The 22,527-nt window shown below is 39.9% G+C and overlaps 1 protein-coding gene across 1 annotated transcript in view; it reads right to left on the bottom strand.

Moving 5' to 3' along the window:
* Positions 1 to 14,533: 14,533 nt before the first annotated feature.
* The window catches only part of LOC116896287 (bifunctional heparan sulfate N-deacetylase/N-sulfotransferase 3), an 84,195-nt gene continuing 76,201 nt past the window's right edge, over positions 14,534 to 22,527 (bottom strand). Inside the window, exons 5-6 of the mRNA XM_032897369.1 lie at positions 18,909 to 19,094; positions 14,534 to 14,854 (exon numbers count right to left, since the gene is read on the bottom strand). Of these exons, the coding sequence (XP_032753260.1) occupies positions 14,714 to 14,854; positions 18,909 to 19,094 (327 nt within the window). The 3' untranslated portion in view covers positions 14,534 to 14,713. The remainder of the gene's footprint in view (positions 14,855 to 18,908; positions 19,095 to 22,527) is intronic.

Consider the following 22,527-nt stretch of genomic DNA (forward strand, 5'->3'; position numbering starts at 1 on the left):
TTTAAAATATTACAGAACATATTTGTCACAAGATGCCGATACTTGCTTTGTTTGGAAATATCAGAGTTAAGATTTATTTAATTTGTTTCTTCATGATTAGATTAACACTAAAAAATACTATCAAGAGTAAAGGTATTTTTAGTTATTTCTTCTTTAAAAATCCAGTTACAACAAATCCTCTGGTTGTTGGAACCACTTCCCCTCTCACCTGCCTGACAGTTTCTCCCATTCTGGCACCCACCCGCACCTGTGGAGTCTGATCAGAACTGCCCCTGAGATGAGACCACTTTAGACAACCCATTTGCAAGCTAAAATATATTGAGCACCAACCACCATTCAAGTGATCCACATTCTGACAGGTTGGGATAAGACCAAACAGGGGAAGATAACAAATCCACCAAGAACTACCACTGAGGATGTAAGTCCATATATCTAGGTCCAATCACAAACCACAAACATCATGAATATTAAAGACATATGTACTCTTCCACAAATCAGCATGCTTAGTAAATGATAGGAAAATGATTTTAAAATAGTGATCATAAGTTTGTTCATTGATCTCAAGGAGGCTATGAACAAATGCCTTATTGAGGAACGCAAAAAATACAGATAGTAGAATGAAACAATGAAACAATTCAAGAAGAAAAAGGAATTTAATAAAGAGATAGGATCTCTGAAGAAAAGCCAAAATAAAATAAAACTTGCAAAACTCAGGACATCAACGATGTCATGTAGAAGAGAGAATGTTGGACCTTAAAAACAAGGTAGAGGAAGTGGGTCACTCAGTCAAAGAAAATATTCAATATAAAAACTCTCAAGAGGAGAACATACAGAAAATATGAAACACTAAAAAAAATACCAAACTTTCAAATAGTAAGAATGTAAGGAGAAGAAACCTAGGTCAAAGGGCATAGAAAACATTTTCAAGAAAACATAGAACACATTTCCCAAATATAAAGAAAGAAATGCCTACTAAAATATAAGACATATTCAGAACACAAAGTAACCAGGACCAGAAAAGAAATTCTCCACAACACATAATAATTAACATAAAATGCACAGGGCAAAGGAAGGGCTGAGCAGCAAGAGGGAAAGACGTAGAGGTAGGCTTGTTGGACTTAATACCTGACTTTGGAATGGGGATTTGAAAGGCAGAAGGGCCTGGACATTGTTCTACAAGTCCTAAGTGACCACAGCTGCCAGCACAAACTTCCAAACCAAACCAAGCCATCATCTGGAATTGCAGGAGAAAGAAAACCTTTTCACGGTAAAAACAGATTTAAGGAATTTATTTCCATAAACCCTACTCTGCAGAAGAATATTAGAAGAAATACTTTGCCTGAAAAGAATATGAAAACATACCAAAAGGAATACATAATTCAAGAATAGCTAACCACCAAGAAAGAAACATGACTCCAGCAAAATAACAGGAATAAACGTTATTAAATAATAACTCTCAAGTCTAACAGTTTCAGTGCTCCAGCAAAAAGGCGGAGACTAACAGACTGGATTAGAAAACATAATAGACCTCTTTGCCCCCTCAAATCACAGCTTACCACCAAGGACAGGCACTGCTATGGGATAGAAGAAGATGCTTCAAATAAATGAGACAAAGAGAAGGTATAGATACTCTAATATCTGATAAAATAGTTCTAAAAATAGTTCACCAATTTTCATTTTATGTACATTTATGTTTTGTCTGCATGTGTGAGAGAGTCGGATACACTGGAACAGGAGTTAGACAGTTGTGAGGTACCATGTGGTTAATTGAACCTGGGTTTCTTGGAAGAGCAGTCAGTGCTCTTAACCCCTGAGCCATCTCTACAGCCCTTAAAACACTTTCCAACCAAAACTAATCAGAAGAGATAGGGAAGAACATTTCATACTCATCAAAGAAAAAATTCCACAGAGAGAATATCATAATTGTAAACATTGCTGTATCAAATGCAAGGATACCCAACTTTGTTAAACAAATATTGTCAGGTATAAAAATTACAGAGTGTTTTTGATAGCTGAATAGTACTCCACTGTGTAAATGTACCATGTTTTCTATATCCATTCCTCTGTTGAAGGACATCTGGGTTCTTTCCAGTTTCTGGCTATTATAAATAAGGCTGCTATGAACATAGTGGAGCATGTGTCCTTGTTATATGTTGGAGTGTCTTTTGAGTATTTGCCTAGGAGTGGTATAGCTGGGTCCTCAGGTAGTACTATGTCCAATTTTCTGAGGAACCACCAGACTGATTTCCAGAGTGGTTGTACCAGCTTGCAATCCCACCAACAATGGAGGAGTGTTTCTTTTCTTTCACATCCTTGTACCCAGCAATTAAAAATGATGACCTCATGAAATTCTTAGACAAATAGGTGGAACTAGAAAATATCATCCTGAGTGAGGTAACTCAGTCACAAATGAATACACATGGTATGCATTCACAGATCATATGAAGCTCAAGACGAAGGATGACCAAAGTGAGGATGCTTCAGTCCTTCTTAAAAGGGGGAACAAAATATTCACGTGAGGAAATACGGGGACAAAGTGTGGAGCAGAGACTGAATGAAAGGCCATCCAGAGACTGCCTCACTTTGGGGATCCATCCCATATACAGACACCAAACCTAGATACCATTGCAGATGCCAAGAACTGCTTGTTGACAGGAACCTGACATAGGAACCTGATATAGCTGTCTCCTGAGAGACTCTGCCAGAGCCTGACAAATACAGAGGCAGATGCTCACAGCCAACCATTGGACTGAGCGTGGGGACCCCAATGGAGGAGTTAGAGAAAGGACTGAAGGAGCTGAAAGGGTTTGCAACACTATGGGAAGAACAACGATATCAACCAACCAGACACCCCAGAGATCCCAGGGACTAAACCACCAACCAAAGAGCACACCTGGAATAACCCATGTCTCCAGCTGCACATGTAGCAGAGGATGGCCTTATCTGGCAACAATGGGAGTGGGGGACCTTGGTTCTGTGAAGGCTCAATGCTCCAGGGGGAATGTCAGTAGGAGTGGGTGAGACGGGGAGCACCCTCATAGAAGCTGGAGAAAGGGGATGGGATGGGGGTTTGCAGAGGGGAAACTGGGGAAGGAGAGAACATTTGAAATGTAAATAAATAAAATATCCAATAAAATACCAAATATGAAAAATAATTAGTAAGCAAATATAATACAATATAATATAATATAATATAATATAATATAATATAATATAATGTTTTAACAAAAGTCTGAGTGGGAGCTATATGGTTAGACTTTACAATGACTCTCAAAGCTTTAGCTTTGAATAATAATAAAATTTGGCAGAGAGTTCCTTACATATTCATAAATCGGACAAAACAAGTAAAGATAGAATGATCAATCAAGTCTTTTAATCAAAGCATAATCTGCCAAAATTTCAATCTCATTTTAAGTCATTTCAAAATGGTTCATTTGTTATACACAAAAAGCTTAGAAAGCATTTTAGATGATTTTAATCAACTTCCTGAAATGTGATAACTCAAAAATAAGATTAAAATTATGCACTTGTGTACTCAAAAATAAAAATCACAGATTGATCCCAATGCAGTGACATTGAGAAGTTTTACCAGTTATATCTCTGACAAGAGACTAATTTCCAGAATATACAAAGACCTGAAAAAACTGAACATCAAGAAAACAAACTACCCAATTAAAAACTGGAATATAGATCCACACAGTTCTTAAAACATGAAATATAAACGGTTTTATTTTTATTTTATTTTATTTCTTTGCTGTTGTTTTTAGACAAGGTCCCCCTATTAACTTTAGCTGTTTTTTGAACTTGTACACCAGGCTGACCTTGAATTCAGACTGGGATAACATCTCAAGGTAGTTTTAACTTGCATTTTACAAGCCTCATACATATAGTTACATACCTCAAACAATTAAAAAAAAATCTAATACAGTGTGGTCACTTAAATCTTTAATCCCAGAATTTGGGAGGCAGAATGCCCAAGATCAAAGATCAAAAAAAAAAAAAAAAAAAAAAAAAAACCAAGGACAGTGAATATTTAGAAAGGAAAGTTATTCCTTGCTGGAGGGAATGTGAACTGGTACCACCAGCATGGAAATTGTAGATTCAGAGATTCCTCAAAAAACAAAGAAACCAACCAACCAACCAACCAAAAAACTGAAAATAGATCTACCATATGATCCAGCTGTACTGCACTTGTGTGTGTGTGTGTGTGTGTGTGTGTGTGTGTGTGTGTGTGTGTATCCATATAGTCTCTGTTTAGTTACTCTACGTCTGTTGCTTGAGGATTTGACCATTTGCATTTAACATTACTTACTGTCAATAGGAATCACTACCATTGTTATTACACTGTCTTTGTAGCATTTGGCCCTTTCTCTTTCCCCACTGTCTTCCTTTGGACTTCTAATTTTTATTGTGATGTATTTTGATTTATTCTCATTTTCTATTTTTGTACCATATGTAAGTATTTCTCTTGACACCCAAGGCATTAAAATCTAATTATCAGCAAGCATAAGCTGACATTTTCATCTCATAATAATTTTGCCTTCAACCTCAGTAAAACAGACTCATTGCCCATCCTTTCCACCACTGCTATCACAGAACTCGGGTTTTATATTGTGTGTTTTTAGCCGTATGCCAGAGTTACATGTATTTTTCACGCTTGTTATCTAGCTTCTACCTCATGGCTGAACGGTTTGCACACTGTCATTCCAGGGCCACAGCGCTCTGTCTTCAGTGAGTTCTCTTGGTGAGCTCTCAACCAGCCTCAACCCAAAGAATCCCCTTGATACCTTTTGTGGGCAAATAAAGGTTATTTCGTTTATCTGGAAATGTCTTTACTACTTTTTACTTCCTGATATTCTGAAGTATCCTTCATCTCTGAAGGGCAGCTCTGCTGGATGTAGCATTCTTGCTTGACAGGTTTTTGAACTGTTTTCTTCACTCAGCACTTTGAATAGACCCTCCTGCCTGAACCCCCACTCAACTTGTGCCCGTTAAAGTCTCTGGAGAAATATGCTAGTGGCATTAGGAAGGCTCTCTTTAATGTGGGGGATTGGATTTCTTCTTTGACATTCAAAACCCTTTTATATTTCTGATGTTTTGATCCAAGTGTATGAAAGTCTTCAGTTCTTCCTAGAGTTCATAGTCTTCTTGTGTATCGATATCTATTTCCTTTTCAGATTTGGGAGGTCTCTGCTTGCTATTTCTCCTAGTAAGCTTTCCTTCCTCCTCCTCTTTTGCAGTATCCATTAACTATTTCGTTTGATGTTGTGCCCCGAGGCAGTCTTTACTTATTCATCACTTTTTTCTTTACAATTGGATACAGTACTCCACTTTGGTTATGGTATTCCTTTCCGGGGTTTCAATCATTTGAAGCAGCAGTATTCTGCAAATATTAACTGGATAATTCCCAAAGTAAACAACCCGTAAGCTTTAAGCTGTCATCTAAGTAGCAGGATGGCTTCTCTTGGTCCATCCTGTCTGTATGTCTTCATTGGGGCAACCATCTATGTTATCCATCCATCTGTCACATGAGTAACTGGTAATCTATCACAACCTTCCTTGTATTTTAAGAGCTGTGCTGAAAACCCTTTATTTTACCTAATAACTGACTCAAAGCACCAGGTAACGATGCCGGGGTCTTGTTATAGGAAAGAGTGGACATAAGACACTTCCTTTAAGGGAAAAGAGGAAATTCTCAAGTAAGAAGGACAAAAACATCATGCATTGAAATTGATGAAGACATATAAGTTCTAATCTTATATCTATTGAGATTCCTCTCTCTCTCTCTCTCTCTCTCTCTCTCTCTCTCTCTCTCTCTCTCTCTCTCTCTCTCCTCTAGCTTGTGTGAAGTTGACATAAACCTAGCCAGCACAGTCACTGAGATCCACTGTGACTCTTATTTTTGTTTCTCAAGTTGAAACAAGATATAGGGTTGAAAAGCACATAACCCTGTATCTTGATTTGTATATTGTTACTGGGGATCTGAACTCAAATTCTCTTGCTTGCAAGGCATGCATGCAAGGTACTGACTGTGCTACCATCCTCAGGCCTGAATTTTTTCCTAAACTTTGAGAAAAAGCTTCCAATTACAGGAGTTCTTTGGTTTATTTTTTAAAAGAGTTTCTAATTCTTTAATTCCTTCAAAATCTTCTGATCAGACTGTATGATTTCTGCAGCTACTTCAGGCTACAAGGACACTGGTTTTGTTCTCAGTGGCCCAGGTTTTAGATATGTCATGCCCATATCTTAGTGTTTTAAGACAGACAAGGTAGAAAACATGTCTCGGCCAGCCCCAGAAGACTAGACGGCTGTGTACAAGCTGCTTCTACTCCGACTCACTCCTCGCTTTGCTTTTCTCAAGTCACGTCAACGAAAATCTGAGTGTTGAGTGTGTATTCAGTCTTCTCTTCCCATCTCCAAGGAGAAGCTGAGATCTGGGTGTTGAGGTAAAAATAAAAATTCGATCATAGCTACCGGTACCGTGTGTTTCTGTTCCCATACTGGTACCTGTGTGTTCCCACTCGATCGAGCCGTGCGCTCTGGCTGTCTCTCTGCCAGCCGCTTCCTCACACTGTCCCCTTGATGAGTTGTTACCACACCTGACTCACACACATGGAGTTCTGCGGGCCGTTCTTGCGTGACACCACACCACACTAGCCCCAGGTATTCTATAGCTGCCCTCTCCAGGCTGTCTCTCTGCCTGCAGGGAACTTTGCTCCCATCCCTTGTAGCTTGGTAAAAATCAAAGTTCTAGAAACTTGTAATTTATCAATCAGATTTATATGCTAAATTCTCAATCTACAATATCTGGGTGTTTTCTTCCACTGGTAGATAAGTAAGACAGGTTCAGTGAACATTGTGGTGTCTTCTGCTGTCTTCACGTCATCAGATGTCCAGCAATTTCTTCACTTGTTCCTTGATCTCTCATAAAAGGGTCTGTTCTATAAAGTGTTGATCTGATGTCTTCATAGAAGGTGGTGGTGGTGGTGGTGGTGGTGGTGGTGGTGGTGGTGGTGGTGGTGGTGTGTGGTGTGTGTGTGTGTGTGTGTGTGTGTGTGTGTGTCTGTCCAGCACTGCTTTTATTCTAGCTCCTGTTCTGTGGCCTTATACTGCATCTCATTAGAAGGTGGGCATTGTCAGGTTACCTTGTTGAATTTTTCCTCCTTTACTTCTGTTGTGTTAATAGAAACTGACAACTTCATTTAGTCTAAGGGGTCACTTTTGTTTTTGCAATTAACATGTAGTCCCTGGAATGAAGCCCCAAGACTATAAGAACACTATTTCACAACCACATCTCTTCCAGTGCTTCTAACAATTACTCATAGCTCTTGCCTGTATCAGTTGTTGTTTGTCCACAGTGATGATTTTCTAGTCTTGCCCCTCCTTTTATATCTTTTATATAACAGATATTATTATACAGCAGATAGTCTATATCTAGACATAAAATTTGGATGTAGAAGATCTGTCATATAACACAACCATCCCTTTGCCATATATTCAGTATGTCTGCAATATTACTTCTTGATGTTGAAAGTACATCAAATTTGCTCACCAAAAGCCTCTTAAAGCTGATCTGTCCTAATAAAAACTCTGCTATTTTGTGAGGGCTCACTGTATCACCACCACCATCACCACCACCACCACCATCACTACCACAGATACAAGATATTCAAGACTCAATTTGTATTTTCCATGTACCTAACTTGGAATAAACCTTTATTCCAAAAAAGTTTGTTACCTTTGAGGAAAAGTGCCACTTGGGTATTAAGATATGGGGACTTGCAGAACTCTTTATCACTGATGTCATGTGACTCTGGCTACCTGGATGTCACCTCTGTCTGGTGAGTCTGGTTACCAAAGTCTGGAGTCTTTGTTTCTAATTATTTCCTCACATCAAATTCAAGCACCCCAAGTCTCCTCTCACTTCCTCGCCACCATTCCCCACAGCACTGCTAGGGTCATTCATTTTCCCAGATGGTACCTAAAAGCTTTAGGAATTTCAGTGAAAGGATGCAACACAACATTATTTTATAAGTTGAAAACTTCTGTTCTGCTTCTTACCTCTTTATTTTACTAAATGCTACAGTCTGAATACTACTCAGTGTCACCTGAACCACTTCTCTGTTGTATATGAGGGGAACGTAACACTCTGAGCAGGTGACCTACTCACTGCTTTCCCATCACACTCTCATTTATTATTTTCAGCATGTAAAATATTACATATTTCAAAATCAAAGCTGTGTTCCTGAAACACTTCTCCTGTCAACGCCTCCTCTCCAGCTCCTGTAGGCAAGGCTGTAGCTTTTCATTGATTTCTTTATTTCCTTTCATCCAACCTGAGGACAATTTATGGAATTGGTATGTACATTAAAAAAATACACTGTGGAAATCATGGTACACTGAGAACTCTCTCTATCTCTCTTTTCTATTTCTCTTCCTGTGTGTCTGTTTGTATGTGCGTAGGGTTGAAGATAATATCTAATTTTTTAAGCACAGTACCGTTTGTGTAGCTGTCATAAGGATGACTTAACTAGTCTCTAACAGACTGATATTCAATTTGTTTCTACTGCATAACTTTGATAATTATTACATATCCCAATTATGTGTGAAAAGTAGACTCTATAGTTTCTCTCTCTGTAAAAATGGCAAAATCACCGCACCAAAAGGTTCTGTGTATCGCGTTTGCTGGGTCTGTGTCTTTCATTGTGTTCCACAGCTACTGGGATGCGTGTGGGTCAGCTTTCTAAGTCTTGCTAACAGAACCGCTTGCCATCACTTTACTTTTAATTTATAGAGAACAGAAACAATATTTCAAAATAGTTTTGAGTTTTATTTTTTGAGTAAAATTTAGCATCTTTTCATAAATATGAAGGATTTCCCCAAAGATCTCCTTAGATGTTTTGTTGGGAGAGAAGAAAAAAATCCAGTTATGCATACCTCCTCGAGTTCATTCAAATTCTGTACTTATGTCTTGAAGATGGATTTTTAACTTAAAAGAGTACATTTGCTGGCAGGAAAAGATAGTGAATTATCATTCACTTACAGCCTACCATGTGCCAAAAGTTTTGTGATGTTTTTGTGAATATAAAACAGAACAAAGCATTATCTTTTAAATCAAGAAGCTCACAACTATGAGAAGACAAGGAAAGTCAGTTGTAGCATGGCAGCATGGTGGGAAGGCTGTACTCACGCAGTGATTTCACAAGATCACAGGGGAGAAATGTAAATAAAGCGAGAGAGTGAGGGAATGCTTTAGGATGGTGAATCATGAGATCAGATTTTCACAAAAGCACCCAGAATCAAAGTTATCATTAATTTATGAAATAAAAAAATAGAAAATTGGGTTCAGAGGGTTAAATGATATGTACAGGCGTTTGTTTTTATTTTATTTTATTTTTTTGAGTCAGAAAAGTGAGACGACACCTAATGTGATTCCCCTCCACCACGTGAAAGATGTTTCTGTCTGTACCGAAGGTTATGAGACACTCTCAAGGATTAACTAAGGAATAGCTATTCCAACTGAACACTTGTATTTGTTTTGTAGGTGAAGTTTCCAGAGAGGTGGCTGTGGACTTTTGGTATTACAGATCATGCCTATTAACCAGCTGCTGGCTTATGAAGAAATGCCACCAGCAAGTCCAGTTTTTGTATACTGTAGTAGCCCATTCCACCATCCAGTGACTTTTGGGTGAGCATTTTTGTCCTCTCAGGGTTCCTAATGCACTTAGGCTAAGCAAAAAAAAAAAAAAAAAAAAAAAAAAAAAAAAAAAAAAAGCCACACTGTGTTTCATGTTCCCTCTCAGATCTCATCCTGCTGGGAACAAACAAAGCGAGGCCCAGCACCAGGAAGGGTCTACCGAGATAAACTGGAACTTGAATCTGGCTGAGTCTTCGACATGACTCATTTTGGATAAACTACTTTCAACTCCATCTCATTGCACGTTTGTGACAATTTCCTGTTGATTAATATGTTATCTTCGTTTCTGCATGCTTAAGTACAAGTATACAGGGGTGTATCCTTCAGTCAGACATATCTGAGAAATAGATTGTCCAATGAGTCCCCTTTCTATTAACCTACTTACTGACACGTTCTTGATAATACCTAATGGCTTCTGCTTTTCTTAAGTATGAAAGCTGCAAGAGTCTCCTTTGGTTTTCTTAATTTCACAGTGGCAATTAACTGTATAAGGGCACAGCCAGGAGTGAAAATATTAATGACAGCAAAACTAGAATTTCTTTGCAAGACAGGGAATGTGTGGAATATGAACTTTTGGCTTTACCACTATAAGTATCTTGTCAATTCACGAGTAATTCCAACCAGATTTATTTTTTAAAAAGGAACAATGTAGTTGTTTGCTTATAGTTCCTGCAAAGCCCATGGCATATTTTCCACCCATCATCACTTGCAACAGACTTTTACTAAAGCACAGAAAAACATCAACAAGGAGATAGTCACCCGTTCCCAGGTAACGGACTGAAATTTCCAACATTTCTTCACTGCCAGGTAACTGAAGCCATATTGCCTGTGATTCTACGTATGACGAACTACTGGGCATGATGGAAGGCCATTTTAGCAGCATTGTGGAAGCAGCATGCTACATTGGAAGATGGGCTGACCCAGGTGTCAGGAGGGTGGCGTGTTCATGAGAATGCTAACAGAGTGACCTGGAGCAGCTCAGATCATCTAACTGGGACTCCACTTAGAATCAGGAAGTCGAATACATCATCCTTCCGGTCCCTTCTGGCCTTAGGTGTTTGTTGTCATGGCACACTGCTTCACCATCCCTTGAAGAAACCTGTTTACTAGTGATGACTGAATTTGCCCCTGAATCTTACATTCCAGTTACTTACAATCAAGGACGCTGCCAGAGGTGGTTTTATGGAATCCATGCTTGATTTGATTCACATTGGGCACTGCACAAGTAACTCATGTCCCCAAACGTGGCTTTCCACGAATCCAACCGAACGTTTACAAAGCATTTAATGAGCTCTTACTGAATGCAAAGTATAGATCTAGGCATAATGGGCCGCACAGAGGTGACCAATACACGGATGTTTCTTACACAATGGGAAAGATGCAAATATAAATAACCCTGCTATGGGGCAAATGGTAAACATGAGCATGAGCCTTACCCATAGGCAAGAGGAACCCAACAAATATTAACTGTACTCTTATGTACTAATGCCACCAAATAACTGACATTTTATCCTTCAATAGTAGAGAATTCTTTATTATTTTTAGTGTAGCATTTAGCGTGCGTGTGTGTTCCTAGTCTGCTTGAGTACAATAATCACCTCAGTTAAGCACATGATAAGTTTCTGTCTTAAAACTCCCCTGGAGGACCTAACTCATTAAGTCTAAACTTCTTAACCAAGGGTCTGGGGTAATGCACACTACCGGCTAGTTCAGCATTCATTTCTCATTGCCTAAGGTGTGATTTATTTGTTACCCTGTTCTATAACAGAGTGTTTTGTGGGACCCGGTGACAGGTAAAGCTCAATACTTTTCATCAGGCATAAAAAAAGTTGGGGTTGGGGATTTAGCTCAGTGGTAGAGCGCTTGCCTAGCAAGCGCAAGGCCCTGGGTTCGGTCCCCAGCTCCGAAAAAAGAAAAAAACAAAAAAAAGTCGTATTCTTTCAGTTGAATTTTATACATTCACATGCAAAGTACAGCTTTAAATATTTAATGCAACTTCATTTCTCTTTATACAGACTCTTGCCCTGTGAAATTTGTTGTTTTAATTGTAATCTACCCACGTGTTACTCCCAGTGTGAGACAGTCACATCTACGTTTATGTTTCTCTGATTTTACTTTGGGATTTGGGAAGAAGGGTATGGAGAACACGGGGACGGAGTGCTGTATCAAGTTGAGAGAGGCGAATAACAGGGATAGAGATGGTGGCCACAGGTCCTGAGGGATGCAGACGCAGGAAGGCGTACACCACATGTGTGCTGTCAGGAAATTCCCCCAAATGCCAAGTGTGGTGAAAATGTCAGTCCTCTGGCAAGCTACAGCCTTTTGGATAAACAAACAAGGCAAGCAATGACTTTATTCTCAATCACTGATACGAATTGAGTGCTAACTCAGGACATCTGCTGATTCCAAACAAAAACACTGCGTAGGGTGTCACCCTTGCTCAGCGATCTGCCCTAGTGACATGGAGTTGCAGTTCTGCCTAATTAAAGCAACCCCACTCCTCTAGTCCTGTGGGTTAGGAGCCAAGGGACTGAAAATGTCTGAAATGTCCAGTTTCCCTTACTAGTTCATTTTGTACAAGGCATAGGTGCTATAAATTATACAGGGATTCCTTTATTGAGGACACGTGTAGTCATTGTCAATAAATGCTTGTTGCCATTTTTATAAATTTTATTTTTTTAAATATGCCTGAGTGTATTACCTACCTGGGTTTCTGTGTACTATGTATGCATGCCCAGTGCCTTTGGAGGCCAAAAGAGGGCACCACAGCCCTTGGATTTAGAGTTACAGCCAATTGTGAGCCACCATGTGGGTGTTGGGAATTGAACCTAGGTTCTCAGAAGTTCTCTTAGATACTGGTCCATCTCTCCAGTCTTTGTTAATTTTAATTTTCATAACCCACACACATATAATTTACATAGGCATCTTCAAGTAATCAAGAATTTTCTCATTGTTATAAAATATCTATTGTCTATCTATGTGTAATTATACATAGCATGTGACAGATTTATTGAATTGTGGCTTGATCAAGATCTTGAGAGCACTTGTTTTTACCAGGTAAGGAGAATCCTTACCTCAGGCTGGACCCTCTGTACCAGATGAATTATCTTAGCTCAATGTCTGTCTCATGACATATGTCAAAAGCTGCCTTCTGTTCAAACTGGTCAATCTTCATTTACTAAAAATATTATCTCTGCAAAGTTTTCCAATCTAGAAACAAAAGCTTGTGTTTCATTTTGCCCCCTTTTTCCATTTGAATCTCTTTATAAATATGATTGATAAATCTCGAAACATGGCTGGGGTTGTAAGTGCTTGCTCAATTGGTGTAAACTGGCACCCAGGGCAACATAACCTTTGCTGTTATCATTTTAGGTTAAATTATGTGTTTGTTCATTAATGAAGAACATTATTTATCAGATAATAGGTAAGATATTTAACATAGGTTCACTACACATGAGTGACTGATTTTTGAATATCTTCTGTGTTGAGTGGAGATCATTTGGTTCACAAAGTTCAGAGGTAACAATACAAGGGGGTTTTCAAATACTAAACCACCAGTGGTTAGACAGTTACACGGATGGGTTCCAAGTACATGGCTACATCAGAATCTTGTAGAATATAGACTCAATGGTCTAAAACCTTTGATGAAGTTGTTAGCATTTTACAGGTTTTCTAATCGAATCTTTGGTTCACAATCTCACACTAGTGTTACTTCCTTTCCCTGCACATTACTGATAAATTGAGGGGAAAGAGAAAAGAAATCCACACAGACTGGCTCAAGATATAGGCAGCCTAAAGCCAGGAGGCAGAAACAGGGGATCTGGGAGTTCCAGTCCAGCCTGAATAATGTAGTAAGTTCCAGGTCAGCCAGAGCTACACAGTGAGACTCTGTTTTGAAAACAAACAAACAAACAAACAAACAAACAACAAAACAAAACAAAATATAGGCAATCTAGAAGGGGGTTATTTGTGTAACATTAATCAGAAATATTTGCTTAGGAAGGGTTCTGAAGTTTGACAGCCTTCCTAAAGGTTGAAAGTTATAAAGAATTCTGAGTTATGATCTAAAGCAGATATTATCAACGATGATTTTCCTTTTCATTTATCTCCATTTCTAACATCTAAAAATAAGATCTGCTTTTGAACAGAGTAGATGATGAAGAATAGTTACAGTTGTATTTGTTGATCCTGTAAAATTAAGATCAAGCAAAGACCCTTCCAATTTTCACTGCTTATTTATACAGTATCTAACGTTTATCCTGATATTTTTTTATGTATTTAGGGATAATTGCAGTTTTCCATCTTGAATATTACTAAGGCCAAGGGCAAATTCATATATTTGAAAATAATTTTATCTCTATTTTTCCTATTTTCTTTCACGTGAGAAAAATCACTAACAGCTTCTCCCTTCTGCAGCTCACTTCAATAGTTTTTCTTTCGGCACACGATTTTATGACACTCACCACCAGGAAAATTAATTTACCAGTGGCCCACTGCATTGCTGATACACTAGTATTAAGATATGAAGGTGAAAGAGCAGCGCACCATTAATCAGGGATGCTCCATGACCCAGTGCTGCAGACAGAGCATGGATGGAGAATGAGAGAGGGCCTTTATCCAACTCCTGTCTTTGTACACACGAATCTGTGCTTTCTTGTATCAGAGAGGAGAGATGATGAGAGAGCTGGATTTCTGAGAGGAGAAAGGGAAAGAGTTTGAGGGAGAGAAAGAGAGAAAGAAGAAGAGAGACCAGAAGAGAGGATGGACCAGAGGACAAAGAAAGGAAAGAGGGGAAAAGAGAAAGAAGGGAAAGAAGAAGGGAGGAGGGGAAGGAAGGAAGAGGGGGAATGGGACAGCTGGAGGAAGAGGGAGGAGAGGAGAGGAGGAAGAGTAATTTTATTCTCCACAGACACGGTGTCCATGCTATTTGATTGGTAACTTCCCAATCCCCCATTTCTCCCTCAAGGTAATTTTTATGCACCTTGCCATCCCTAACGTTATTTGTTTGAAGTGACCTCAAGTACTTACTGGGTTGAGAACCACAGTGAAGAAGAGCTCCCCTCCATGAATACTCTTGTCCAGTTCCCTGGGGCCCCCTGGGTACTCCTTGTAGAAAATCGTGTGGGTGAAGAGTCCACAGGTTTGTCTCGGGAGAACCTGAAAGATGAGTGGGTAAGAAGAAAGCTCTGGTTACCGTCATGGGATCTTAACTTGCTTTCCCCATGAAAACCCTATAAAGGTGTTTACTAAACGATAACCAGGATCGGGAAGATTCCTTCATGCTGGGGATGAACAGATGATGTAAGAAGAAGGGAAAACAAGAGAAGTTAACGAAATAATTAAAACTGATAGAGACAGCCATTTTTTTTAAGTTTCAGCATTAGTGCTTTTTATTACAGAGTCTAATGTATTTTATCATCTTAAGAAATAAAATTAAGACTTTAAAATACTAGAATTATGCATAACCCTCATTGGCAAAATGTGACTAAATCCTTCTACTACGTTCTTCAGACGCATTTAGAAACTAAGTTGGCTACTAACATGGCGCTTCTTAGCAAGTGGCTTATTAACTAGAACAAGCGTTTGAAACAGATCAATGTCAGCTCTAGTATGAAAACACTGCTGCCAGGGGCCCCAAATGCCTGGTGCAAAGGTCGCCAGGTCCAAAAGGAAGACCGTGTGAATTTAGCTGGTAGCTTAAGAAAGTGTCATAAACAAAATGACCAATGGTCACGTAGTAGAAAGAAGGCCTTTCCATCCTTCGCTGCCAATGTCCACATCTGCGATGAGGTCTTTGCTGATGCTGTTGTTACAGATTTCTCCGTTACATGAGTGTGCTACTATAAAAGAAGCTGTGTAAGACACACTGTTTTCAGCTCAGCCTCACACCGTGAGACTTGGAGTGGCCTGGGCTCGCCACACGTGCAGAGAAACCAGTGAGTGGATCTGAGAAAGCAGAGAGGTCTTCAGCATTATGAAGTCAGGCATTCTGATCACTGCTTCAAGGAAAGGAGCCACCATTTTTATTGCCTTCACACAAAGCATCTTTAGTTCAAGGACTGTCACCTGTTCAAGACTTCCCATGTGTTCATCCTTCCATGTACACTCCGTCTTTTCCAGTGGTGAAGGCAGTGTTGTAAAAGACTTTTCTCTAGGTTTTGGAAGTCTTCCCAGGGAATGTAATTCTCTGATCAGTCACTGCACTGGATATTTCTGAGTCCATCAAGCCTATATGCACATCTCATTTATTTTTGCTAAAACATATACACTGAGAAGATTATTTTATCTCGGATCAGTTAAAATATTTCGATTTAAATCTCAGGTTTATTATCTGGGGGTTGTTTATGCTCGAAAGGATCATGAACTTTGTGCATGAATGCCATGCCAAAACCAGAGCCAAAAGAACTGAGAGAAAAAGGGATTTCAGCCGAATCAGATCTCAATCTCTGGATATGTAATTTCATTTAACTTAAAGCCATTTATAGGGTTTGCTCATGAACTTAGCAAATACTTTTTCTAAACTCGATGCTAGTTCATGTAAGAGAACATAAGTGTGCTTGTGCATGCAGTCATGTGTGTGTGTGTGTGTGTGTGTGTGTGTGTGTGTGTGTGTATTCTATTCTTAGAGGATATAATATTTATCAGGGACATGACCAAAATACATTGTATAAAATTCTCAAAAGTTAATAAAAATATTATTAACAATGTATCAAGGTAAGGAGACATATTCAAATAAAATAAGCAAATGCCTCTGTGTGTGTGTGTGTGTGTGTGTGTGTGTGTGTGTGTGTTTAAATGCCAGGTTACTGCTACATTTTAAAAGTGTATGACTCCAAGTAAATGACTTTTAGGATTAAGTTTGTGCATCTTGATTAGAAGTCACAGCATACACACATCGCTATGTGATGCTAGCTTGCTCTGGTGATTTAAGTGGAGACAGAACTATGAAGAAACTTGAATGTTGTCTTTTTCTTAAATTCTGTGAGTTTGAATAGTGTAAATGGGAGGCTTCACTCTAAAATTATGCACACCCCATGAGTCTTAGAGCCTCAGTGGCCACCGTGAGATGCTAGGTGGATAATCAGGAGTGGGCTCAGGGTCCCGTTCCACTGTCTTCATTTGAGATGCAGCTATAGGATGATGGTCACATTTCCTGAAAAAGCTCTTATGCTATAGAAGGAATGAGAACCCTTTCCAAAGTATTTTAATGTAGACTTTCCCTCAGATAATGGTGGTGGTGTAACACTGTGAAATTTCAAACTTGGAAACTGTAATCTTTATAGTTGCTGACAGTTCTTGGGAAATGGTGAAAGCCTTAGCCAAGCAAGTCAAGGCACTCTAGTATAGCTCGTAAGGGTAGAAAGGTCAGGATTCACCGGGCTCGCATTGCTTACGCAGCCTTCCTGGGAGGGTGAGGAGAAGGTGCAAACTGACCAAGTGGGAGCCCATACCACAGCTGACATAATAACCACGTACTAAGTTAAGATGGCAGATTCACAAGAGCGAATGAAAAGATAGTCCAAAGGTCTGACTGTGGACGCTCGGAGAGGATTTGGCCGTCTCAGTGGGAAGTTTGATTTACAGTGGGAAATTTGAATTACATAAATGAACCAGTGATAGCAGGATCCACGATGGCTTGAAGGAAAAAAAAACTTAAGTCTTTTGATTATAATTTGTGGGTGATTTCAGTCCTATTAAAAAATCTGGGTCTGGCCTAAGATTTTAGGGTTTATGCCTCAGGCCCCAGCTCTGACTTCCAGGCTCTACTGGGCAGGCATCTGCCTCTTTAGTTCTTAATTTGTTAGGTCTATTTGGGTGGCTCGTGATGACTTCCTGTCTGTCTTCTTGCATAACTTCTGCTGAACACTCTTCAATATGGAAATTCTCACGCAGGAGTCCACAAATTGAATCCACACAAAAGCAGAACCACAGGGACAACCGTGTCAAAGCAGGGACAACCGTGTCAAAGCAGGGGCTCTGCCTAAGCGCTGGTTAAGAGTAACGTTCATGCATCTGCAACACAGGCAGAATACGTTCAGGAGGTACAGGAAAGGAAGCCCTTTGGGAAGAAGCTGCAACAAGACAGAACTGGACTGACTATAGCTGTCAGAGACTAAGGCTCGCCACTGTAGAACTGCCAACCTTGCAATAGAGAAAGAACATCAAATGCTTTTAAATTATGATCTCTGACGGGCTTTTAAAACTCCTTCTCACCGGAAAGCCTGCCAACTGGGACATGATAAATTCACTTTGAGTACCAAGGAGGAGCAAGCTGGGAGAAGAATGTGGCCATTACACCCGCGTCTAGCATTTATGGCATTTCTCTTGTTGAGGGACACATTGATATGGGCATTAAATCCTCATTAAATGCCATCATCCACTTGAATTTCTGCAGACATTAGAAAACTGTGTGAATGGAAGTCAACTGCACTTACCCTAGAGGCCGGGTTATCTGGTCACATGCATCAGCCTAACCTAGCTCTCCGGGGCTCATCAGCTTCCTGGCTGTTTCTTTGCAGTGTGTGAGTCTAAATGAGAGGCCGTGCTTACCATCACCAATACCTCCCCTAAGTTCCGACTTAGAAAGAAAAGTAGGGTTCAATCGCTGACTTTGACAGGTCTCGCCCATCTTAGGGAGCCATGGATTCTGATATATCACAGAGTTTTTGTTACCACAGCAGAAAAGGAAACAGGACAGAGATGCTCCAGAGTAGTGATTTAACTAAGGACACTTGCCATTCGTTCTCTATTGTCTGGTGATGAGTCATGACTTCCCATGTGGCTTTTGGCTTTTGGTGGGGGGGACCTGGCATGGTAAAGAGGTGCAATTTCACCAGCTTCTAAACAGGGAGCATGGTGATTGCAGAAAGCCACCATGACTTTTATCTACTAGAAGACTTTTGTAAGTAACGGTAGAGTCTAAAATTATTTTTAAATTTGATGTAATGTTTTCTTAGCATTTTTACACCAGTGATTGCTTGCTGGCTTGAGAGCCAGGAAAAAGAAGCCTTTTATTTTTAATTTTCAGGGATCTATGAAGTAGGATGACATGGCTGTCGTTAGTGAGTGTTCCCAAGGTATGACAACACTCTTCACACAACACACCCTTTCCTGAGATGCATTCGTAACACTTAGCTCTCCCGTTTCTGTCTTTGCATGTGTCCCGTCATCTGGAGGAAATGACCAAGCCCTACAGGTGCAGGACGCTCACCATGATGTTTTTGTGGATGAAGCCTCTCCGATACCTAGCTGGTTTCAGATGTGGATATTCTTCAGTGCTGGTGATTTTAATATTCCAAACCTTCTTCCAGGCCTCATAAAGTTGAACGTGTACGGGGTAGACACCTGAATGGTGAGGGGACACTGCGTAGCCCATGTCCGTAGGGATGCCATGCTCCTAAGACCAAGAAAACTCTCATTAGAATGTGGGAGGCTTGACCTTTCACTCCACCTCCTCCCTAGAGTCTCACAACAGAGCCCAACCCTGAGCTTACTGTGAAGTCACAGTGATTCTCCTGCCTCATCCTCCCAAATGCTATGATTATAGGCATATGTCACCAAGCCAAACTTTGAAGACTTGCCTTGATTATACTTTTCTTCTTGGGTTTTGAAGTATACTCTAAATACATGTTTTCAAACCCATCACTAGTTATTGTTTGGTGCAATGAAAATTATGTATATTCAGACCACGAGAATTCTTGAGGTTGGATAACCGTCACAGCTAATCTTATTGTGTTGGTAGTTGGGAGGGTGTAGGAGGGACAAACGACTACACTTCGTTTAACACATTCTTGGCCACCTGTTCTTTCCGCCGAGCATAATTTCAATACATTCTACAAACAATATTCAGCTTGTCCCATGGGACACAAAGAATGACAAACCTTCCAAGGGGCCGGCTCAAAGGACCTCATTGTGTCTGTTGTACTTTCTATCAGCTTTGATACATTTCTTCTGTAGCTTCATTATGAATGGCATGCTGTAACGTGTATGGCGGTAACACAATTAAATTTCAGCAGAAGCACACAGATTTGATTGCAAACTGTAGAAAGTGTTATAGAGCAGGTTTTTGGCGTTTTTTAAATTGTTGTTGTTGCTTTTTAAAAGAGGAAGTCCTCATCATTTAAGCAGAAGGTACTCAAAGAGAAAAACAATCTGGGAATGTACAAGGTTTTAAATAACATACACAATAGCATGTGTGAGCAGTGCGCACACGCATGAATGTGTGTGTGTGTGTGTGTGTGTGTGTGTGTGTGCGCGCACACACACACACACACACAAGTTAAAAGCAAACACCATGCAAACTGTACAAGCATAAATGTGTAATGAAGAAGCAACTAAGAATAGCAGCTTGAGGAGTTCCTTATCCTGATCCTCACCAGGTCCTGCCAATTCTGTTAAAAATTCCTGGTGGCTGCTGGCTTATTTTGGAGAGGGTTTGGGCTAACTTGGAGTCACCGTAATTGTTCTCGGCTTCAGGTGCCCCACAAATCCTCATCCATTACTCTTGGAACATAGAGACAGTTTCCCAGATTGCTGTGAAAGCAATCTTTTAGAAGAAGAACACTCCAGGTTTTAATATTGACAGATATTTTTTTCCTGAATGATTTGTTTTGCTTTCTGTTTGTATCTTTCAATTGCTTGACAACTTTCAAAGACTCCACTGAAATAATCTGTCTTTGAATTAGTCGTGGGTATTTTTTTCACACCAAAGAGCAATTTCACACAGAGGATCAGAGGATCAGGCTGCCAAGTAGACCGCCTTGAGGAAATGTGCTACAAATGGACCTGGAAGGCAAAGAGGTCTGGGCAGCTCTCATTCTCAACCTAGAGAATATCAGAAAAGGGGGAGAGGCACAGGTAGCATCTGCTCACAGGAAAGCCAGCTGCCAGGTGTCACCACCCCTCAGTGGTGACTTTGCCTTTTCTCAGGAACTTTATACACTCCTCAAAACCTCATCAGTCCTCTCTAATAAGGATGCTAGCAGTGAGAGAAACAGTGTGGCTAAGAGAAACAGAGACAGATAGAGAGATGAGACAGGAAGCACGCAAGAGATAGACTGGGGATGAGAGGGAAAGATTGATAACTTCCCTTTTATCTTCAACCTTTGCACACATTTCAATACTTATGCAATCATATAATTTAGGACTTTTCTGGAAATAGAAGTGAAACATCTCCTTGCTTTCCCACCCCAGTTTTAAATAACTCAGATTAAGTCACTTTCTTTAAAGAATTTACCAAGATGTAATTTTGTTAGAAAAGGTCACTCAAGTATCAGACTCAACTAGTTTAAGAACAGGAGTGCAACTTAAAGATCACACAAAATAGATTCCCATCAAAGATTTTGAAAGAAAATAACAGACAATTACATGTTAAGAACTTCTTGGACAGCACGGTGAGAAAGCAATCCACAGCAACTCGAAATGTCTGGAAATTCACAAGCAATGATGTTGATCAAAAGGTCACGGTAGTTTTTCAGTGCCTGCTTAGTGCTGTTGGATGCGTAACAAAAGGATGATTTAACATAGAAAGGATGGCTCCTGTCTTTGACCTCTTGAAGACTGCTTGACCATCATGGCACACGCAGGTTTCAGTTATGTCTGCTAGCGTTTGTTGTTAAAGTTTCACCTTTCATTTGCAGGCCGGTGCAGTGATCGGGACCTTTTCCAACCACACTTAGATCCCAGCATTTGGGAGAACAGCTAACCATGTCTAATTCCCCAACTCTAGCTCACTGCACAGGCAGCTACATAGCCCAACATGCTGAGAAGCCATTAAGTCGTGTGTAGGACTCATTTACTATGGCTCTTGTAGTATAGCACACTCAGTGACTGCAGCTGACTGTCGTTACCCCATCTCAAATGCTCTCCTGTGCTTTGATCTGAACACACAACCACACAACTTAGCCTGGAAACTATAGCATGTCTAAACCTTCATATATTGATTGATTTATTACTAAAAGATAGAGGGTCCTTGTCTCTACCTCTACTGTGGGTTTGGGGATCATATGTCATGGCTCCTCCTCCTCCTTTTTATGGGCCATTTCCTTTGGATTCATATATATGTAACCATTTCTCATAGCTCTCTGATGGAGTAAGAACTTTTGAGATAATTTTATAGAAAGACTAGAGAAACCCATCCTACCAATTTGCTCCTAGTGCTCCTAACTACAGCCCATTATCATGTCCCATGAATACTATAACTAGTGAAACCCTTAAATGTGTTTACTCTTCTCTGAATTTACAACAGTGGCATAGCACACCCCTGCCTAAGGCCATTTGGTATAGGTTTCTAATATTCTACTCATTTTTCTCACTTGGTCCTCTAAACCATTGCTCATATAACAGTCAAAGAAATTTCTGATAGATTCAAATATGATCATATGACTTTCTAATTAAAGTCTTCCAGGCTGTCTCCTTACATATAAATACAAAATTATAGCCTGACTGTGCTCTCTGCCTCGTATAATACTTGCTGCTTAAGTCCAGCCTTCCAATGTTTACTCCTTATCTATTCTTTCATATTAACCTTTCCTGCAGTTCACCAAACTCTTTCCTACCCTAGGATCATCTTATTTCTCAGTAGGGAGTGTTCCTATTCCGATTTCCCCTTACATTTTGAGCAGGATCTCTCTACATATACTTGGTTGCCTTGGAACTCACTACATAGACCAGGCTAGCTGCAAAATCACAGAGGTCTGCCTGCCTCTGCCTTCTGAGTGCTGGTATTAAAAGCATGTGCCACTATGTCCAGCTTCCTATTCCATTTCCTGATCTGAGTAAATCTATAGATGAGACTTACAGATAGTAGGGTAACAGTGGCACACATGGTA

Source organism: Rattus rattus, chromosome 3 (genome assembly GCF_011064425.1).
Source record: "Rattus rattus isolate New Zealand chromosome 3, Rrattus_CSIRO_v1, whole genome shotgun sequence".
Classification (NCBI taxonomy): domain Eukaryota; kingdom Metazoa; phylum Chordata; class Mammalia; order Rodentia; family Muridae; genus Rattus; species Rattus rattus.